General features: G+C 43.1%; 2 protein-coding genes across 6 annotated transcripts in view; both read right to left on the minus strand.

Moving 5' to 3' along the window:
- Positions 1-1,581: 1,581 nt before the first annotated feature.
- FBXO22 (F-box protein 22) lies at positions 1,582-16,448 on the minus strand. Its single transcript, XM_081209410.1, has 7 exons — positions 16,292-16,448; positions 11,581-11,713; positions 9,879-9,972; positions 9,024-9,119; positions 7,936-8,100; positions 6,268-6,433; positions 1,582-2,910 (listed from the first exon to the last, which is right to left on the minus strand). Exons 1-7 carry the CDS (start codon positions 16,393-16,395, stop codon positions 2,484-2,486), a joined length of 1,185 nt encoding a protein of 394 aa, XP_081065536.1. The 5' UTR covers positions 16,396-16,448; the 3' UTR covers positions 1,582-2,483.
- Positions 16,449-19,980: 3,532 nt separating this feature from the next.
- The window catches only part of UBE2Q2 (ubiquitin conjugating enzyme E2 Q2), a 49,599-nt gene continuing 47,876 nt past the window's right edge, over positions 19,981-21,703 (minus strand). For all 5 annotated transcript variants that reach the window (XM_081207866.1, XM_081207863.1, XM_081207862.1 and 2 more), the window contains one exon: positions 19,981-21,674. In XM_081207866.1, the coding sequence (XP_081063992.1) occupies positions 21,643-21,674 (32 nt within the window). In that variant the 3' untranslated portion in view covers positions 19,981-21,642. The remainder of the gene's footprint in view (positions 21,675-21,703) is intronic.

Below are 21,703 nucleotides of genomic sequence, written 5' to 3' on the forward strand. Positions count from 1 at the left end.
TTAAATGGGAGGTTTGATAGTGCACAGGGTGTTAAGAGTAAGAGAGTTAGGCAGCCATCTTGCTTGATGACATCACACTGTTAAATTAATCCCTCCTGAACTTTTATCAGCATAAGCAGCTGGGGTATGTTTGGTCTGCAATTACCTTTCAACAGCTAAGGTCAGAGGAGCCTTCACTACAGGTATATCTAAGTATGAATATAAACTGTCCCTCTAATTTTATCCTGCTGGTTGTCCACAATTCAGATAGTTAACTTAAATAGATGGCATTTTTAGGGAGGTTTCCTCACTGCCGCTGCTTTGTTGTTGCCATCTTGCTCCGCAAACAAAGATATAAACTACAAGCCCCATCATCCCTAACCATTTGCTAAGACTGAGGCTGATGGAAGTTGAGGGGTTTCACAGATGGCAGATGAAAAGGTTACCAATGGTTGACATCTGCTTTTATTTCTAGCAGGTTACTTAAGACTTTTATTAGTTGTGTAACCCAGAAGGAATTCACCAACACTTCTCTCACCAGTACCATCTGCATGCCAGTAAAAGCTGTACCTGTCAAAATGTTATGCACACAGCTTTTCCAGAGGAAAAAGAATAATCTAGAGATCCAGATTTGCTCGTTAAAGAGAGCTAAATAATATGTTTTCCATCCTGGTAAAAGAAATGTGCTTCTTCTTCTACAACTTAAGAGAATATTTCTTATATACTTTTCCCCTAGCCTTAAAGATTAAGATTTTAAAAAGGCTAGAGACAGTACAGTTATATCACATTTCTTATTGTTTGGCAAACTTTTAAAAATAATATTGTTGTTTTTAAATGTGGGAGTTGAGCTTTCAAATGCAGAAAGGACAGTGTTGAGCTGAAGAGAGCCTTATCTCTCTAATTAAAAGCAACAAATTAAAGGAAGCTATTGAGGTTAAGTGAATTAGCTTCTTGTGACTTCAAAAGCGGAGTGGCTAATACCACCTTGAATACTGATTCATTGTGACATAAATTTTATGGGCTACATGTTATTGGCTGGCATAATATGCATTTTAATATATATATATATATATATATATATATATATATATATATATATGGATGATTGTGAAATACAAAAGGTAACAGGTTGTATGCAGCATCCAAATGTCTCCAAGATCACACCTGATTTTTGAACCTATATTGTAGTAGGTTCTGACCTACAAGAATTTTTGCCACAATAACCCTGTTAGTCTTTAAGAGGACCACAAGCTCATTTGCTATTTTGGGTGCAAATGAGCAAGATTGCAACAGTTTTCATAGCCTATAGTTGATGGGAAAGGGTCCTGCAGAAATGACCCAGAGATAGGAAGCCCACGCAGAGGGTTCCCCAAATATGCTGTTTATCTTACGGTGACACTGGCACTCCTGAGTAGCTCAGTGAATCAGAGCTAGCTGAACACTTCCAGTAAAGATTGCGGGCTCTTGCTTTCATGTTTTTGCTTCACCTTCTCCCCCACACCGAGATATTCCTTTCATACTGTTCCAAGGAAGCATGTCATCTGTAAGAAGTGGAATTAGTTTTGTAAATCCAACAGTAAGGATATGGAAAACTGTCGTTAGTGCCTTATCAACCCCATTTATTCATTTCCATCTCTTTGTGGGTATCTTTATATAAAGAGCATTGTCTTACATTTCAAACACATCCACTCACGAGGATTTGCCACACAGCAAAGTGATTTATGTGATCATGTGTCCAACAACAGCTTAACCTCCTGCCAAAAGCAGCTTGAGAGGTAGTGTTGCAAACAAGGCAAGGGCAGCATAAGGTTTCATTTCCAACACACCACTAAGACTGGGTGGATTGGTTTGAAGGGTCTTCCTAACCACTTTTTCTAGCTCGAGAATTGTCCTGTTATTCATATGTGATGGCCCAGCCTTCTGCAAAGTGGTGTTGCTGTCACAGTAGAAAATTGTAATGTAATGTTGCTGTAAAACAGAGGCATAGCAACAGCGTTTTTTAAAAACATAACTGAAAGTTCGTTTAATGCTTAACTTGATTGTTGTGTCAAAATCTGGTCCATAAACTGCATGCAGAAATGCTAATTATGTTACTTCTAAAGATATGAGTTCACTTAACTCTGACCTAAATAATTTGCAAATTTAGAAATAAATAAATTCTTTGGGTTGTATTCAACTAACATTTAGTCAGATTACATCCAATGAAGTTAGTAGCCATCATTTAGATAGATTTCAGTGGGTCTACTATCAGCAAAAAGTTAGTTGACTAGAACCCTTTACCAGAGATCTGACAAATCTGAAAATTTAAAAAACCCTTTCTTCCTCATCAAATTTAATTTAATATTATGCCACCTAGACACCCTAAGTCAATGGTACAGTGATTACAATTGTTTCAGGATCCACTTCTGTTGGAAGTGTGTACAGTGTTTCAGATTTTGTTTTGTTTTTACATTGCTGGAATTAAAACAGCATCGTTTCTCTGGTGCACATTTACAACTAAAGGTTTACGCTTGATTTGCTTTGGCTGAACCCAGATGGATAATGGTCATTACAGTGGTGTAACCATGGAGCAAGTCATCCTTTGTGTCATTATACTCTCGGAGTATAAAATTCCCGGTCACAATTCGATCACATCCTATCTCCCCATGTCCAAAAAAGCCAAAGAGGGGGATATTAGGAAAGAACTTCCTAAAAGCATCAGCCTCAAGATTCTGTTTGGTTTTATAATGTTGATATCCCCTGCCAACACATGCAAACATAAAACCAAGGCTATTGTGTTCAGGAATGTTTGTGGCTTTGAGGCGCTGCACTGCTGCTTCTGCTGTCCTCTCATCAATTACATCCTGATCTAACAGAACAGTCGCACTCTGGATCTGCGGTCCACTGAAAGCCAAGCCAACAACACCACAAGAATCAGCAGCCTGAGTGTTACTGAAAGAGAAGAGAAACAAAACATCATATTACAAAGGGGGTGTGTGTGTCAGAATGGAACAGCATCATCAAGACTCTATACAATACAAAACAAGAAAAACAATGTGAATATTATTATTATACATAAATACTAGGCACTCCACTGTTTCTCTCGACATGTTCCTGCCCACGTCCCCAAAGTCTTGTTTGAAGGCTGTGAACATTTATGAATCCAGAAAATTTTAACTTCCCAAACAAGCAAATTGTTTTCCAACAGGACCTACTTTGTTATTCTGCTTGTTTATGTGTGCTTCTATTGGGAATATAATTGTAGTATAACATAAAAATACTTATAATACATAACACAACAGTGTTGTAGCTTTTCTTTACTGAATGCCTTCCTGGCTAAATATATCTATATACCCCCCCTCCCCCGGTGAATCTAAGTCTGTTACTGAGGGATCCATAATTTGTGTGCTTGACTTTACTATTTGGAAGACATTGCTAGGAATTTACAATATAAATACACAAAAACCCTTTACCAGCCCCTCCCCCCCCGTTTAAAAGGCCATAGCTTGTTTAACTAGCCAAGGGCCTCATATAAGAGGAAGGTTTTGCCTGGTGACAGGTGAGCCTCCCTTGGGAGAGCATCCCACAAGCAGGAGCCACCGTAGAAATGGCCACCATTCTTGCAATGCCACCCTTCAGATCTCCTGTGGGAGTGGCACACAACGAAGGACCTCAGATGATGATCCCAGGGTCTTGGAGAGGCGGTCCATAAGTTTGGAAGAATGGAATCTGTACCTTTCCCAACATGCTAGCAACTGGTATCTTAAAATCAGCTCAGACAGATTCATAACCCATGTAGGGCTTCCTTCTATACTTGCTAGCAACTAGATCAACAGATAGCTTATCTTTTGAGGATGTTGACCTACAAGCTCCAAATGGGAGCTAGCCAAGCTAAAATGTTGACAAACGAAAGATATTTGCTCCTGAAAGACTACTATTTTTCAAGGGGAAAGAAATCACAGGTGCTGTAACAGGTAGCTAAACACCCTTTGCTGAAAAGCTACATTATTAACCTTTAAATGGACAGAGTGCAGTTCAACCAATGGCTGCTGTCCAAAAGATGAAAATTCTCCTTACCAAACTAAAGAACTTGCAAAATGCTTTAGAAAAGCAGCACAATGGTTATCTAGCCCGCGCTGTATAAACTTATAAAGTTCTGAAGAGGTTCAGAACTTCGGCCCAGTATACCAGAAGAAACGTCTCCATCCCCATCGTTCTGCCCAGACACTGAGGTCCAGCTCCGAGGGCCTTCTGGTGGTTCCCTCCCTGCAAGAAGTGAGGTTACAGGGAGCCAGGCAGAGGGCCTTCTTGGTAGTGGCGCCTGCCCTGTGGAACACCCTCCCATCAGATGTCAAGGAAATAAACAACTACAGTATCTGACTTTCAGAAGATATCTGAAGGCAGCCCTGTTTAAGGAAGTTTTTAATGTTTGACATTTTATGTTTTTAATATTCTGTTGGGAGCAGCTCAGAGTGGCTGGGGAAACCCAGCCAGATTATCATCATGATCATCATCACCATCACCACACCTGCTGTAAACTAGTGAAGATTTTGTTCTGTGCTGATTTATAGAATGTCATTTTGTGTGGGAGGCATGCCAGGAATACTGCGAACCTACTGGCTGCCAACCCAAATAAATAATACGAGTAAATTACTTCATTATACCAACTGCAAGTTAACATTAAGGCATCAGCTATCCTGCAAGATTCCCCCAGACCTTGAATTAAAAAGTACTGTATCCTCAGACTAGACTTCAAATGGACTGTAAGAGGTAAGTGGTGAAAGTTCTGCCTCCCTTTGGTTAATTTGCTACGAAGATGTAATTTGACCATAATTCACCTGACATGATGCCTGTTCCAGTTGTACTGTACACTGAGTAAACACCATATAATAATACAGACTGATTTGAGAGGGACACTTCATTCTGACAACTGCTAGAACACCACTGGAATGTAAGCTGCTACATCTGTGTACAGAAGTAGCACATCACTGTTTATATTCATCCCTACACTATCAGACTTTCAAAGCCCATGCATTTGCCATGGATTCATTGGGAAAGGGAGAGAATGTACATGGCTTGATATGTCATGCACAAATTAAGATTGCCAATATTTCAAATGCAAGCCAAAAAAACACAGCAAGCTCATCTAGGAAGCTCACAGCACCTGCACTGGGGGCCCCTGTTCAGCTCAGCAACATTCTTCAGGGAAGGCTGGACTGATTAGTAACCAATCAGGAAAGCTAGGTCCAGGATGCACTTCTGATTAGCAGCCAAACAACCACATGTTGTTTAGCACCCTCTCCTGAATAATTTTCACCAAACAGAAAAGAACGAATCCAACACACAGCTGATCTCCCGCACACTCCCAAGCACGATCATGCATGGGCTAGCAGCAAAAACGATCTGCTGTGTTTGGAGCTGTGCCTTCCAAGCTTCAAATATCAAAGCAGATACAGTTACCAGCCTCAAAAAAAGGTTTCATTTGCAACGGCCATGACATAGCTTTTATAAATAAATGCCGCAATCAGTGTTTTAGCAAAAATAAAGAGAAATCTGTAATCTAGCCACGTTTCTTCCAGGCTCAGCTGCTTCAGTTCTATGTTAAGTACAGCTATTAATTCAACAGAGGATTCAGGAATCTAAGGAGTTCCTTGAAATGTTAGAACCAGTGATGTTTTCTATGCCTTCAAAAGGTAGTGATCCGACTCCAATAACCACGATCCAATACCCAGATAATCTATTTTCCAAGACAATGAAAAACAATGAATCCATTGTGCCCTGTTACATACCAAACCAATTATTATTTAAGACAGATGTGGCTGTTAGGGAGATCACAAAGTTCTAAGGGAAAAATTAGATAGCAGTTTTATTCCCTCTTCTAACCCAATGAAATTGACAGGAGAATGAGAACAGATCAAACAAAGCACATGGGATAATGGAACTTCTAGGTTTGGTGGCTATATGCCACTGAATGCTAGTTGCAGAGGAGATAACAGAAGAGAGATACTGCTTTCATGTCTGCCAGAAGGTCTCTCATATCATCTGACCACTATGTGATACACAGGATGTTAGACCTTTGTTCTGATTCATCATGGCTTTTATTAAGCAATCATCGCCACCTCTAGCCTCAAGAGATTTCAGCAGACCTTGAGAGTCAGAAACTTGTTTTTAAATAAACAGAAGCTGAGGTTTTCAGAAATGGGTGGAAACTAAATTAACTATCTGGTACACAAGAGATCATTAGGCAATACAGGGTTCTAGTGGACACCTGAGGGCAGAGAGATCTCCCACTCTTCCAAAGATACCCACTTCTCAGAAGTTAGAGATGTAAAGCTCTCCACATGTCCGCCAGCCAAGATGATGCTTTTTTCATTCAAGCGATTGACTATTTGGTGTAGAAACCGGGTTCCTCCTGACTTCCATGTGTTGTACCCAAACAAAAGAACCACTCTGAGATCGGGATTATTCTTCAGGCCTGGTTACAGAAAGAGAAGGGGGAAAGGATTAACCTCTGTAATGTCTTTTGGCAGGAACAACAACAGGCAAGACAGTCTTGCATCTGGACTGGATGAACTGCATCAGTTTTGTTTTCTGGGCTACTTCTCCCTAAAGGCTCAAAGAGCAGAATGCATATCATAAAGGCAGAGGCTCTATAAAGATTTGTTGTTATCATTAAGGCCCTCTAGCTGTTTATGACCTCCTCTTCAGCATATAATCCTGAAGGTTTCGTGCAGCCCCTAATTGTATGTTGTGTTTTGTTTTGCTCTGCACATGGTGATTTTAACCAGTAGCTAGCGTTTTACGTGTCAGAATGCACCAGCCCCATAGTGCAGGAAGTAACCAACTTCCTTTGAGGTCAGGTAAACAACACACCCAGCATATCTAAGTTACGTTCCCCAAAGTTAAAAAGGCCTATAAAAACAAGTTGGACTTGTTACTCTTCACAAGGGAGATGCTCCAACTTGGACAACAGATCTATTAGATGCTTTAGGTTAAACTGCATGTCCACTGGAGGAAAGATTCTTCCTCTTTTCCCCCCTTTTTTACTGTGGCTGGTGGGGAAGATGAGGACTGTGGAGAACATTTTTAACAAAACATCTCCATGCTATTATTCCTGAGGAGTTAAAGAATATCCTTTTCCAGGATAATCAGGACAACACAGAATATTTCAAAACCTCCCATGAGAAAAATACCATGGGGAAAAGAGGCTTGGGAAACAATGCAAATTTGCTTCTTCTCGAGAACTGGTTACAAAACATTTATATAAGGGTAATCAGACACTTCTAAGGCTTGCATAGGACACAGGGAAGGTCACCAAAATAACCTAGAATGAGACCGTGGAGAAAGCATCCACTGCATAATTCAATCCAAGCCTATTTCCCCAATCCTGGATACTTTATATCTAAAACACCCTTGGCAAGTGCCTGTTTCCTTTAGAAAGACTGAAGGAGGAAGGCGGTTTATTTCGCTGCTGACCTTCACCTTTAAAAAGTGTTCTCCCTGGAGTTTTGCCAGAATCCCCCTCCCTTAAGCATAAAACTATTATGCCTCTTCTTCTATCAGTTGGCAGTACAGAAAGGACCTGCCCCTTCACTCATTTCCAAGAGGCTTTTAAATATTTGAAAATGATGTGTATGCATTGCAGTCACAATCTTCCTTGCCTTTGTCTAATATAAAGTCAGTTCATTCACCTTTTGCTCATGGTGCTTGTCTCTGTGGCTGCATAATGCATACAGTGGCCCCAATTCTAGCTCTCCAAAGATACTTGCATGGCACACACACATCCAAACACTTTTTGTTGCATTCACACTATATGCACTTAGGTGTATATCTAATATTCTCTTTCAGTGCACACTTAAAAACATTTATCACCCTCATAGTTCTCTCCTGAATCCATACTCAGTCAATAGCTTAAATTGCAAATTTGGCTGCTAAGCTTTAATATTTTACTACTACAGTGTTTTAGTCATTAGGTACCTGCTTCAGCAAATTGGCTTTCATCAAAGACCCTGGTCTTCAAGTCTTTACAAAAGTGGAAGGTTTGAATCTTCACCCCATCAATCTTGGGGAACAATATTGCAAAGCCAGCTTCACCATCTTCAACTTCCAGAGGCCGATTGCTGCGAGAGCCCATTGGAGTAACTAAGGAGGAGAGTTCAAAAGCAGGTGAATCTTGACATCTGTCGGCTGCTGCTTCCCCATCCCCATGTCATGTAGTTCCACAAGAATTCTTTTTTTTAATGGTCCCATTTTCAAAGCAATATGACCCCAAAGCACTGTCAGCTAAACCAAGAAGGCTCTTACTAATCTGACACATCCTGCAGGAAGTTTTTAAAAAACCCACACATGTGACTTTAAAATCCACAGGCAAGAGGCCCACAGTGCAGTTGTTAAGAGCACATTCCTAGTAGGCAGAAGATCCCAGGTTTACTCTCTGGTTAAACAGGATTTCAGACAACTAGGAATGATTTGGGGTATGAGAGTTCCTAGGCTCATTTCCCAGGCAAACCTATGAGCAGAAGGGAAGTGGGGGTGTGTGTCACACCTCTGGGCAAGAGCAGATGCTTTGAGTATAAAGAGGCTTGTTCCCGGACATATCTCAGCCAGGCTGCGAAACATTCATGCCTGAAACTGGATAGAAGGCCAGCCAATGTAGACAGTACAGGCAACCCCCAATTTGTGCAGGGGTTGTGTACCTGGCCCCCACGCACGGCAGCAGAGCACACATAAGCCCACCTTACTCCATTCCACCCTCTTCCAGGTCCAAAAAGACCTGCAGATCGGTGGTCACACGTCACCTGAATGTGGGCAAAATGGTTGCCGTCTGTGGCAACCTGTGGACCAATGGTCTGGCTTGGTATAAATGCAGCTGGGGGGGCATGCACTCATGGGGCCCATCAATTAGTGTGAACTGTTCCTTACTTTGTGAAGGGTCGGAATTTGCCCCTCCCTCATTTACTTTTGCAGAACACCATTGTATTTTGGGCCAGTGGAAGGAGTGATTTGCAAGTGTGCTAACATTGGGCAAGGTGCAGACAGCTGAACGCATTACTGCTGTTTCTTACCTACAACTCCAGGTGTCACTAGACCAAGGACTTGGCATCGTCTGGGCAATAGTTTTTCTAAGGCAGTGGCTGTTTCTTTGCTATTTCTTCTTCGTGCTACAAGAAAAAACAATTTGCACAAGTTCACATTGAATCAGCAGTACAGCTGGAAAAAACTGCCAGGTCTCCATGATATTTTTAATTAGCTGCTTTAGCATGCATGGGTACTCCCCAGATATGTTTAACCACTTGGCAATCTGTCCACATTTTTTCTGGGAGTGTGAACATTAAGGTGTTGGTTCAGGCTTCTGATAGGGCCAGAATTCTAAGTGGCCAAAACAGGGAGGTCTCATGCCATCCAGTCTAATCATGTCTCTACAAATGTCTGAAGAAAGCAGGGAAATAACTTGCTACTTTCAAAGCCTTCCTGTGACCTTGGAGGCTTCTCTGCTCTGCTCCTGAGCGAGGAAAAGAGAACAAGGAGCCTCACTTTCTGCTGGGCCAGCAAGAGGCTTGAAAAGCACCAATGTGTCTTGTTTTTCAAGCCTCTCCGCAGCTTGATCTCTATCAGTGTCAAACTGTACCCCACCTCCACTGATCAGGGCCAGGACTTGTTGCTACAATGATCCTGGGTCTTGGAGCTCAGACTTTACCTCTTCCCACAGCATTGGTGGAGACTAAACCTTCTGGCTGGCTGCCAAGGCTATTCAATGCTATTTACTATTTAAATTCCTCCGGAATTTAAACATAGTACTTCATCCACTGGATAAAACTAGATCCCTCACACAAGTGCTTCCATGTATAAATGTATAAAATCAGAAAGGATGCGGAGCAAAGCTTCTTCAAGGCAGAAGGAAACCCAACATAGATGCTCACCTTTCTTCTGCCTGTGGCTTGGACACTCTTCGTGTTCACTGAAAGTCTCTGCATCTGCTATATACAATACTGTCTGGGGCAGCACCTGAACCTTCTGTAAAGTAAAAGCTGAGTATAAGAAAACAGAAACTGGAGAGGTGAATGAACAGGAACTTCTCTTTCAAAGGAAGAAAAAGCATAGCAGGAAATGGGGGGGGGACTATTTAAACCCCCTAACATATATCTTGTCTCTTTTTAAAGTTATAGACATCCCAATACAAAACATGCTTGGTTTCGAGCACAAAGAATCATTTTACTTTTTGAGAGCTCCAGGGCCAGCCCTAGCATTAGGTGAAGTGACTTGGCTACCTCAAGCAGCTGATTTGGAGTACTGTGAAATAGTTAGTATTTAATTTATTATTGTGCTTTTTTACTGCTGAAAGGAGAGGGGAAAGAGAAGTGCTTGAGAGATTTTATGCCTCAGGTGCCAAATAACGTCACATACTTTGAGTACTGCATGTATTGAAAATGAGGGGGGTGGGGCATTGCACCATTACCTGCTCTGCCGCAGGCAGCAAAATGTACTGTGCTGGCCCAGAAGAGTCTGAAAGTGTGTCTCTTACTATATGTATTTACACCATCATTTACACACATACTTTACAAAATATGATTCTTCAGAGCCAAAGTTTTCAACACTCATCTAAAACATTATTGTTAGAGTGACTATCTAATGTCAAGAAGCAGTTCTGGATACAGTCTGAATACGAAGCAGTTTTAAGTTCTCTATGTTTTATGTTCTACCACTCTGTATAGTAATCTAGGTCAACGTATTTTTTTCTATTAAAATATTGCATACATAAAAGACTATACAGTGGTACCTTGGTTCTCGAATGTAATTTGTTCCAGAAGTCCATTCGACTTCCAAAACATTCGCAAACCAAGGCTCCGCTTCCGACTGGCGCAGCTCCCCGGAAACAAGCCAACAGCCAGACGGTCGGCTTCCAAAAAACGTTCAAAAATCAGAACACTTACTTCCAGGTTTTTGGCGTTCTGGAGCCGAAATGTTCTAGTACCAAGGCATTCAAGAACCAAGGTTCCACTGTAAACCCTTATAGTTTAGGACTGTAATCCTAAGGACACTTGCCTATTGCAACTCCCACTGAGCTTAGCTGGACTTACTTCTGAATAGATACATTCAGGAAAACACTATATCACATACAGATAAATGCATGGTTGCTCAGAAGCATGTTCCAGTGTATTCAACTGGCTTACTCAAAGGTATATGTGCACAGAATTTGAGCTGAGAACCCCATGTCAGTATCAAACACCTCCTTAAACCTAAAGACCAGCTGATACTATAGGACAGGACAAGCATTTAAGAACTCAGCTTCTCCAAATCTGACAATCAACCAAGTGGCAAGTTGCAATAGGTTACAAGTATGATAAGCACTGTCACACCTAAAGCAAAATACACAGCAATGCTACAGAATCAACAGGGAAGCACCAATTGGATTTTAGGAGGTTATACATCAAGAGGAGCAGAGGAACAGTACTTGTGAGATTACCAATTGTGAATCATAGAATCGTAGAGTTGGAAGGGACCTCAAGGGTCATCTAGTCCAACCCCCTGCAAATGCAGGAATCTCAACCAAGGATCGAAGATATATAGTATATATATAAAGATCCAAGTATATAACTGTCCAAAGATGTTCCATTCACTTACCTCAAGCTCCTCTGCTAACACCTGAACCAGAGCATGACTGCTTGATGGCCCTGGTTCCACTGTGGAGACCCAGGCAACACTCTGCTGGGTTCTCAGGATTCTGCGGGAACACTCTCTCCACAACCGGCACACACTAAAACAACAACCCAGAATCAGCATCACTACAGACAGGAAGATAGCGATTTGGAGGATTCAAGGAATATGTCACCCTTGCAATAGCCCAATAAGTGAGGGCAGCATTTCCCCCCAGAAGGCAGGTGGGGGCGGAGGGAGCTAATAAAGACTCCTTATGTTGGTGGTTGAGCTTCCCCACTGCAGCTCACTGTTTCAGCCACTACCAGCTCTGTACATGCCCTGCAAGAGCAGCTGACTCCTTATCTGGAAATGTCTATCATGCACCTTCAGTGGTAGCAAACACTTCTTGCATCTTCTAAAAATGAACCACTTTGAAAGCCCATCTGTCTCAATCTCAGAATTTTTTTAACAGGTTCCTTCACAGGAGTCTATGGCTTCATGCAGTTCACATGGAAAACTGCTAAAATATTACGTAGCCCCAGTTACCAAGTCCACTGGCAATCTGACATTCCTTTTCCTCCTAGTCACACCTGAATTTCTAAGAGAGAAGTTCAGCATCTGTCTTGGAATTTGATCAAGCTTCACCTGTCACTGCCTAGAAAACAAGCGAAGGGCCAAAGCATCTCTTATGTCAGCCATCGGCTCTGTTTGAAAAGCAGCATTCAGAGGAGTCTTGCGATTCCACTCCCCGCACCAGCTGCACTGAATAGGGACAGGCATTGGCAAGCAAAGTTTCCAGGACAAGGGCAACATTTGTCCACCTCTCTTCCCCAGGAGGGACCAGGTGCTATACAGAGCATCTTCCAAGAACTCAAGAGATATATGAGACAGAAACAACTCCATTTTTAATTCCATTCCCCATCACATACTTGCCCTGATGAGTGAAGTATAAAAGCAAGGGACAAGTAATGGCAACATACCTAAGTTATGCCAAGCTCAGCCAATTATGTTTCCCTTTCCCAAAGTGAAAGCAGACAGTAACTTACATTGCAAATAAACTTATATTATGATTAAAGTTCTATACGACCCTTTGTCTGAGGATCACAGGAAGCTCACAATATAAAAACACAAATATACATATTACAACAATGAAATAACCACCCACCCAGTTTTAAAGGCCATAGATTGTTTAGCCAAAGGCCTGGATGTAGAGGAATGTTTTTGCCTGGTGCCTAAAGATATGGAACGAAGGTGTCAGGTGAACCTCCCTGGGGAGAGCACTGCACAAATGGGGAGTCACCACGGAAAAGGCCCGTTTTCATGCTGCCAACCTCCGGACCTCTTGTGGAGGAAGCACACCAAGGAGGGGCTCAGATGATGATTGCAGGGTCTGGGTTGGTTCATAAGGGGAGAGGCAGTCCCCAAGGTATTGCAGTCCCGAGCCATTTAAGGCTTTGTACTGTAGATCAAAACCAGCACTTTGAATTGGGCCTGGAGACTAATTGGCAGCCACTGCAGTCAAGCCAGGATTGGTGTAATATGCTCCAACCATCTTGCCCCAGTGAGCAGCCTGGCCACTGCATTCTGCATCATCTTCAGAGGCAGCCCCAAAGGTTCAGTAAACTAACCTACAGGCACATTGGAGCATAGACAACAGACTATAGGTCAGGCATGGCCAAACTTGGTCCTCTAGCTGTTTTGGGACTACAATTCCCATCATCCCTGACCACCGGTCCTATTAGCTAGGGATGATGGGAGCTGTAGTCCCAAAACAGCTGGAGGGCCAAGTTTGGCCATGCCTGCAATAGGCTATCCCTGTGCAGATAGGAGTGCAGCTGGGCCATCAGCCAAAGCTACCAAGGCTACCCGAGTCTCAAGCAACAACAATGGATTCAGAAGTATCCCCACATCCTTCAGAGGAAGTATATCGCCAACACATGCAGGGAAGCGCTCACCCTTCCAGTCTAGGGAACTAATAGTGCCTCAGTCTTATCTGGCTTGCGCTTCAGTTTGTCGGCTCTCATACATCCCAGACAATAGTCCAGGACAACCACTTCCTGCTTGGCTGCTATGATGACCGGCTGCCCATTCCATCAGAGCCGTCTCACACAGAAGATTTTGAGGATGAGATGAGAGTAATCATCCTTCCAACCCCCCCAGGGCTTGGGAGGGCAGCTTCACCCGCAGATTGCCCAACACTTGCTCCCAATCTGGAAGGAATGAGGGGGCACTGGGTGGAAATCACCATGCGTACTTTTGGCAACTCTCCAAAGCTGCCGCCATGAGAACAAACACCTGTTTTTAAAGATGAAATTTGGACAGAGCCATCTGTTTTAAAGATGAAATTAACGGACATGCTCTGAGCGAGGGGAGGTAAATTACACTGCTAACTGATTCAGCCACTGGGGTGCCAAAGGATTTGAGTGGAAGGATTACCATCACTACGGGATTGGTATGTCAGAACGGAAGGAGGGGGTGAGCCTCCATTATTTCTTTTTGATATACTTTGTATTTGCTATCTTACTTGGCAAATCTTCCTGGAAGGACTGACTGCCGGATTGCTTATGTACACAAACGGGACTGGAGAGTATTTTCTTATTGTTATAATTTTGGTCTAATTATTAACTGTGTGGAAATGATTTATGAATTTGCAATTACCTTCAACGGATTGTTAAGAATAGAAGATGGAAATTGGTTTCTAGCTAAAGTACAGACTTATTTGTCTTGGAATGACATAAAACAAAGAAGTTTGGACATATGCCTGGTACAATTGGCAGAAAGCCAGATTTCCTTCATCTTGGGACGTGTCGCAGTGGAAAATCACAGGTGCGAGAAAGCGAAAGTGAAATGCCATGGACAGACTGTTGGAGTACAAAGAATATAAAGAGAGAAATAAAAAACAAACACCCACAGAGAAACATACGATATTGGCTTAACTCGCTTGCCAGACGAACTCAGAGGCTGTTAAAAATAAATGAAGGATTAACATCTGATTGTTTTATTGGAACTACCTGGACTAAGTAAGAGAAGCAGCATAAATGTGAGATCATCATCACCCCCTGAACCTCAGAGCATAGGAAGCCAACCAAAGACATATAATTTGGCATAAAATTTGGATCGTTTGATTATTTTATAGTTTGGAATGTTATTAATGTGGTTTTTATTGGATTGTTAAAATGGAAAACTTAATAAATATTATTATTTTAAAAAATTGTCCAGGACAACCACTGCCACACCTCCAGGTGTAAAGGAGAAGCAGAGCTGTGTGTCATCAGCATATTGCAGACAACATATTCCAAACTCCGGATGACTCTGCTCAGCCCTTTCATGCAGATGTTGAACAGCATGGGGGATAAAATCAAACCCTGGGGAAATGACCATCAAAGTATGACCAGAACGACAGCAAATCAGAGCCACTCACCCCTAACTTGGACAGCTGCTCCAGAAGGATACCATGGTTGATGGTACTGAAAGCCTCTGAGAGGCCAAGGAGAGGTTAAGGATACATTTCCCCTCTCCTGACAGAGGTCATCATTCAGGATAACCAAAGCAATTTCTGTGCCAAAACTGGGCCTAAACCCTGATTGAAACAGATCTAGAAAATCAATTTCCTCCAAGATCGGCTGGATCAGGTCCACAACCACCTGCTCAAGGAGAGATCAGCAACTGGCCGATAGTGACTTAGATTTTCTGAGTCCAGGGACGGTTTCTTGAGGAGTGGTTTCAGCACTGCCTCCCCCAAGTAGGCAGGAACCAGCCCCTCTTGCAAGGAGGCACAAACCACTTCCCTGGTCCAGCCAGCTGCATCCGCCCTGCTAGTTTTTACCAGCCAAGAGTCCACAATGCCCTGACCGATCCAAGCACCTTGTCCACATCCTTGAGCCTTACTATCTGAAACTAATTCAGCATAACAGGACTAGACAGTACTCTGGAGACCTCTCGAGAGTCATCTGTTGCAATCGTGGAGTCAAGGTCTCAGCAGATGCAAGTGATTTTATGCTCAAAATGCTTTGCAAACACAGCTAGCTACCACCTGCTCTTTCACTTCCATTGGGCCAGACTGTAAAATGCTTTGCACTACCACGAAAAGGTCTGCTTTCACTATAATATGGTATGATATAATATAATGTCTTTTAAAATTGGCAATAAAAGGAAAGAACAATTATAATTTCGCTACTGCATACTAGCACAGCTAGAAAACGAATGAATTAATTTATCTTACTTCCCTGCAACAGAAGTTCTCTAGATGGCAAACACAACAATTACATAAAATAAAAAGAGAGTTGTATCCAATGCTGGTCATACTCGGAGGAGGCCCATGGACTCTCATTTCAAATTTTGATCCAAGAACCTGCTACAAATAGAACTTAGTTGGAGACAAATCGTCTATTTCCAGTCTAGGAGAAAGGCTTTCCCCCCCGCTTCCCCAGGTCACGCTCCTGCCCTACAGCAAAGCAAACCCGGGGGGGGGGGATTAGAGGAATTCATGGGTGTGAGGGCTACCAATGGCGGGGCTGCTTCCGGGAGCCCCTGGAGGGGGCGAGGGCTTCCCGGGGCCCCTGCGAGAAGAGGGCGCTGGGCCGGAGGACGGGCCCCGCAGGGGAAGGGGCCCCAGGCTTATCCAGTCCACCCGCTGCAGCGCATCCCCGGGAGGGAGAGCCCGTCCCCCGCCGGCCCCTCGAAGCCCCCCCCTCACCAGGCCGCGCGCAGCAGCGCCTTCGTCGGCAGGAAGCCCAGGATCCTCTCCACCACCTCGGCGAGGTTGCTCAGCACGTAGCCCCCTTTCGGATCGGGCTCCATAGCAACGCCAGGCCGCGCCGGTAGCCGAGCAACCAGCGGAAGCGCAGCGGGAGCCGGAACAGGAAGCGACCTCGGCGCGCGTCATCAGACCTGCGACAGCCTCGGCACCATAGAGAGGGAGCCGAAGGGAATGGGCGAGCGCCGCTTCCGGCGGCCCAGGGGCTCCTCGGCGCTCTTGCTCCGTCTCTGGCGCCGGAGAGACTTCCGTGCCGGGAAAGGCCGAGCAAGAGGAGGCGGAGGCGGAGGCGGGACCGCCGCTCTTTGGCCTCGCGATGCAAGAGACGAGTGAGGCGGAGGAAAGCAGCCTCCGTGCCTCCCTCTGGACCAGGGAGAAGGGGAGTTCTGCGCCTGGTTGGCCCTTTTCTGTCTCTCCCGAAGCCGTGAGGGGAAGGAAAGAGCAGGAGCCAACTGGAGGGGAAATGAGCAGGGAAGGGCAGGAGGGCGCGATGCGAACTCGAGCCCTCCGACTCGGGGCTTTTCTTAGCAAACTCTATTCAAATAAAACTCCCAGTATCACGATGTCTTTCTAAAATTCCGGGTTGTGATCCCAGCATGAAACTATTGTAGCAGGAACCCCCCACCCCAATCATTCAGTTTGTACAAACTTCACACACTCACACACTACATACGCCACACTTCTGTTATAAGTTCATAGAAAATCAACCATACATCGGATTTGCACTGTTCCACTTTTATTTGACTCCATGAAGGAAGGACTAAAAAACGGGGAAGGTTTGATACAGGCCAGCCATAATCCCTTCACCATCCCAGCACATCCACAGGAGCCCTGCCCAGTTGCTATGCCAACCCTGATGGTCCTAGACAGAAGACCATCAAGATCACAAAGAACTTGCCTATGGGAGTGGATTCAGCGTGGACTGAAACAAAGGACAATGATCAGATCTTCCCTCTGGGGGCAGGAAACTGTCTCCTGGAAGTGACTCATGGGCAGGGGGAAAGGAGGAACCAGCCAGGTGACAGGACACTCAGGTTACCACCACAACTCCTCCCTCAACCCCTCCTTTCTGTAATGTATGCATGATATTTTCTGGGGGTGGGCTTGACCTAGAGGATGGGAATTTCAAAAGTTTTTATAAGGGCTTGCACACCATCTTTCTGGGTCTTTCCTCTCTCCTGCAAGTGAGGGGAACACCCTGTTGCAACAGTTCAATAAAGGCCAAGCCTACAGGCTGCTGTTTTGCTCCAAGTTATCCTGGTTGGTGTCTTTATTTTGTCCAAGGGAGCCCTCGGATTTTTCTGGTAACACTATTCATAGCTACCACTCTCTCTCGCCACCACTTCCAGGAAGCCACAATAGCTCTGCTGGCCTCTTGCCATCACTTCCAAGATTAACCCATTTTCTTATGGCCTAACTTTTCCTAGAGTTCATTTCATGAGATGCATGAAAACCTCCACATGGAGATTTATAAAACATGCCAGGCTTTTAAGGTGTCCAAAATTCTTCTGTTTTGCTGTAGCAGACTAATACAGCTGCCCATATTCTTTGAAACTAGTATTTTTAGCCCCACTTAGAATACTGAGCACAGTTCTTGTTGTAGATCTCCAAATGGTAGGCCTAGAAAAGGAGTACCAAGACCATGAAGGTAAAGTTATAAGAAAAGGTTACAAAGTATGGAGGGTGTATTTTAGTTCAGAAAAAACCCCTCTCACACGACACTGGAATCCAGGGTCATTCAGGTAGCAGGCAAGAGATTTTGGATAAGGCAAACAGAAGTCCTTCACACAGCCCATAGTTGAGCTATGAAGTTTGTACAGTGGTATCTCAGGTTACAAATACTTCTGGTTACAAACTCCGCTAACCTGGAAGTAGTACCTCAGGTTGAGAACTTTGCCCCAGGATGAGAATAGAAATCACACATCGGTGGCAGCGGGAGGCCCCATTAGCTAAAGTGGTGCTTCAGGTTAAGAACGGTTTCAGGTTAAGAACAGACCTCCGTAACGAATTAAGTTCGTAACCAGAGGTACCATTGTAATTGCAAAATGTCATTATGGGTACAAAATTAGATGGCTTTAAAAGGGGATTATACAATTTGTGAAGGATACAACCACCAACAACTACATGTCATGATGGCTTCATGGTATAACAGGGATCACTGGAAGTAAGCCCCTAAACATCAGTTGCTGGGAATTTATTGAGAGGCACTTTTTATCCTCATGTTTTGCCTGTGCTCGTGTAATCTCACTGTATACAAGTTGTACAAGTGACAATAAAGTATTTCAATTTCAATCAAAGTAGAGGAAATTGTGCACAAGTGAGACTTCATGCATTACACTTGTATCCCACTTTTCTTCCAAGAAGCTCAAGGTCCCCCCCCCCAATGTTATCATGCGATAACCACCCTGGGATGTAGTTGCAGCTGTGTGTTGACTAGAAAATTCCTATAAGGGATATCTGAAGGAACTGGATATATTTAGCTTGGAGAAGACTAAGAAGACGACTAAGCAAGAATGCAGTTTTCAAAATACCTAGAAAAGGCCAACATTTTGCTCTCTACTGGCCCAGTATTCTGGCTCACTACTCACCTCCCCATGAATCCCAGAAACCAGTATTTCAAGGCATACTGTCTTTGACAGTGGAGGTGTGTGTGTGTGTGTGTGTGTATGTATCAAAGCTGGTGGGAATCACTACCTCTTGAAGGGACAAATTGCATAGCACTGTGTGTTTGTCCTGAATCCTCAGATGCTATGCTGCATTGGGGCTCCAGGTTCAGTATCGCAAGATACTCCATACACTTTCTCCATGCCATACATAATTTCACACACCTCTATGATGTCCCTTTACTTAACTTTTCTTTAAACTAAAATGCCCCATATAATAAATCTGTACACAGTTTCCTGCTGTCAAGGATTTTTTCCCCTCGGGGGCTGGAGGGAACTTTCCCCCTGCCGAAGCAATTTAGGTTTTGTGGGGCACTGAGGGGACTCCACCCTGAGTAAACTGAAGACCCCCCCAAACCTGCAGGGCTCTCTGGTTTCTACTTTTGCATTCATTGTCTCAGACTGCAGACAAACAACTTCAAATATTTTCTTTAAAGCAGCCAACAAAGCTTCAAAATTACTTCAGTCACTAATGTCATGTCTATATGAATCTGTATCACAGAATGTTATGTGTGAGACTGAAAGACAAAACCAACTCTTCATGAGAGCTTTTGAGTGAGAAGTAGGTCATTTAAAATTATCACAGTGCTCTCTCACTTTCGCCAAGTTGCGATTCATGCTTTTGGTTTTTTCTAGTTTCTAATTCAGTGACAAAAAGGACAACTACTTAGCTTCTTCGTTTGCAAATGTGAACATGCAGCTTTTATGCAGGCCCATTGAAACTATGTTAGCCATATCTATTTACTTCAGTGGGTCTACTCATGGGTTGAATACCACACTATGGGCTTAAACACCACTACTAAAGATTGGTATTATGCTTTTTGAACTATTGTATTAGTGTACAGCATAGTAGATCACCTTTTTAGTACTGTGTGCCATTTCTCATGTTTACGAAACATCAGCTGCAAGATACCACACTCAGTCACTGAAAGCAGACTCCTTCCAGAAATAAAGTGACAAACAGAATTCTTAAAAAGGTTCTTTATTCATAAACTTGATGCAAGTTTACAGATTCCCGTACACTGCTAAATAATTCTGCAATGAAAAATGAAACTCAGAAACGATAAAAAGCAAGCCAAGTGTGCACCTGTCATTCTGCTTGTCCATTAGAATACTAAAGAATTCAATAATGTATTCAAAGTTTTAGCCTTGGGTTTGAAAAGGAGCTGCAGAAATGCTTACAGAATTCGGCCTCTGCCTTATGGCTGCTAACAGGATTTCACTGGAATAATATGTACAATCAAACAAGCAGGGAAGCTGGAAGTCATCCACTCCCTAAAAGACTGCATGAAACAGTCTTTGACCAGGCCAAATTCTTCTAATCCAATCCTCCAAGCTAAAAAAATCCAAACAAAAACAGCTTATGTGACCAAATGCCTGGGCACAAAAAACCACAAATTTAGGATTTTTTTCTCCAAGGTCAAGAAGGAGGGCTGAGGGGCAGAGACATTTCTGGAGACCCCCCTCCCCCCAAAAAAGTGCTTATACCCTTATTTCCTGTGAACAAAAAGGTCTAGTCAATTTCAGCTACCAAAAAATAAAAATCACACCTGATTTTTTTAAAAAAGGTAAGGCAATGTTATAGCAGTTCCCGACCCACAGCAGCTACAGATCCAGATTCATTTCCTAAATGGAAGATCAGTTCCCCATTAGTTTTTCAATGAAACCATGGTCACAACTATAGCAACCTTCTTAAAAAAACTCTGAATCAAGTGATCCCTGGGACTTGTTACTGTTGCTTTTGTTTAAAAAAACATTTTCAAAGGAGTGTCTTCTTGATTTCTGCCAATTGCTTTTTAAAGTTCATTACTCTACAAATGATTGCAACAACCCGTTAATAGAATCGAATGCCTAAGAAGGTTTCTAGTATTTTAAATAACTTCAAGCTTTATATCTATGGCTCCTCCTTTCAAAGGAGCCGACAAGAGCCAACAAGTAGCAAAGTAGCCCAGCAAAAAACCGATGCCCCAGTGGATATGACTAGTCACAAAGTTCTCTTGGCAGCAGCAGGAGACCTCAAGGGCATCTCTGCCCAGAAACAGCTCATATCCTCAATACAGCCATGAAAGAAGAAGAAGAAGAGTTTTAATGATTTAACATTGCAGTTCTCCTATCATCATCAAATTTGGCAATGCTATGAATGCTCTCAGTTATAGACCAAGGGGAGGAGGGAGGAGTCTGATTTAATGAGACCTAAAAACGTTGTAACATATTATTAAACTAACTTTATTCAACTTGGTTGGCTTTAAATAAAATATATTGCAGTTGTCTGCAGTTTGGAAAAACAAATAAGTGCATACAAAAGGGGGGAGATCTTAATGACTGGTATTTTTGTAAACCCCAAGAGCCCAGTTTGAAGGATTCACACTCTAAAATGGAGTGGGGATTGGTATGCTTAATTCATGGGGACAATAAAGTTTTAAAACTGTTCAGTTGAAGATACTTGACAGAAGAGCAGAATTGTACAGCTGTAGCTTATACTGGATGTGTCAGTCAATAGATTATCCACTAGTTATCAATGAGCTAGAATCTTCAGTATGGCTGTTATGGGGGCATTCATAGTTGAATCTGTGTTGGAAGGAAAATCTTTTACTGACACTGGTCCAAGTGTATGAAAAGTCCACAATGTTAACCATCTTCTTTAGGAGGTGTGAACCAGCCTGCAGGAAGTATATATAAAAAAAGATTT

The sequence above is a fragment of the Podarcis bocagei genome (assembly GCF_964188305.1).
Source record: "Podarcis bocagei genome assembly, chromosome: 9".
NCBI lineage: Eukaryota > Metazoa > Chordata > Lepidosauria > Squamata > Lacertidae > Podarcis > Podarcis bocagei.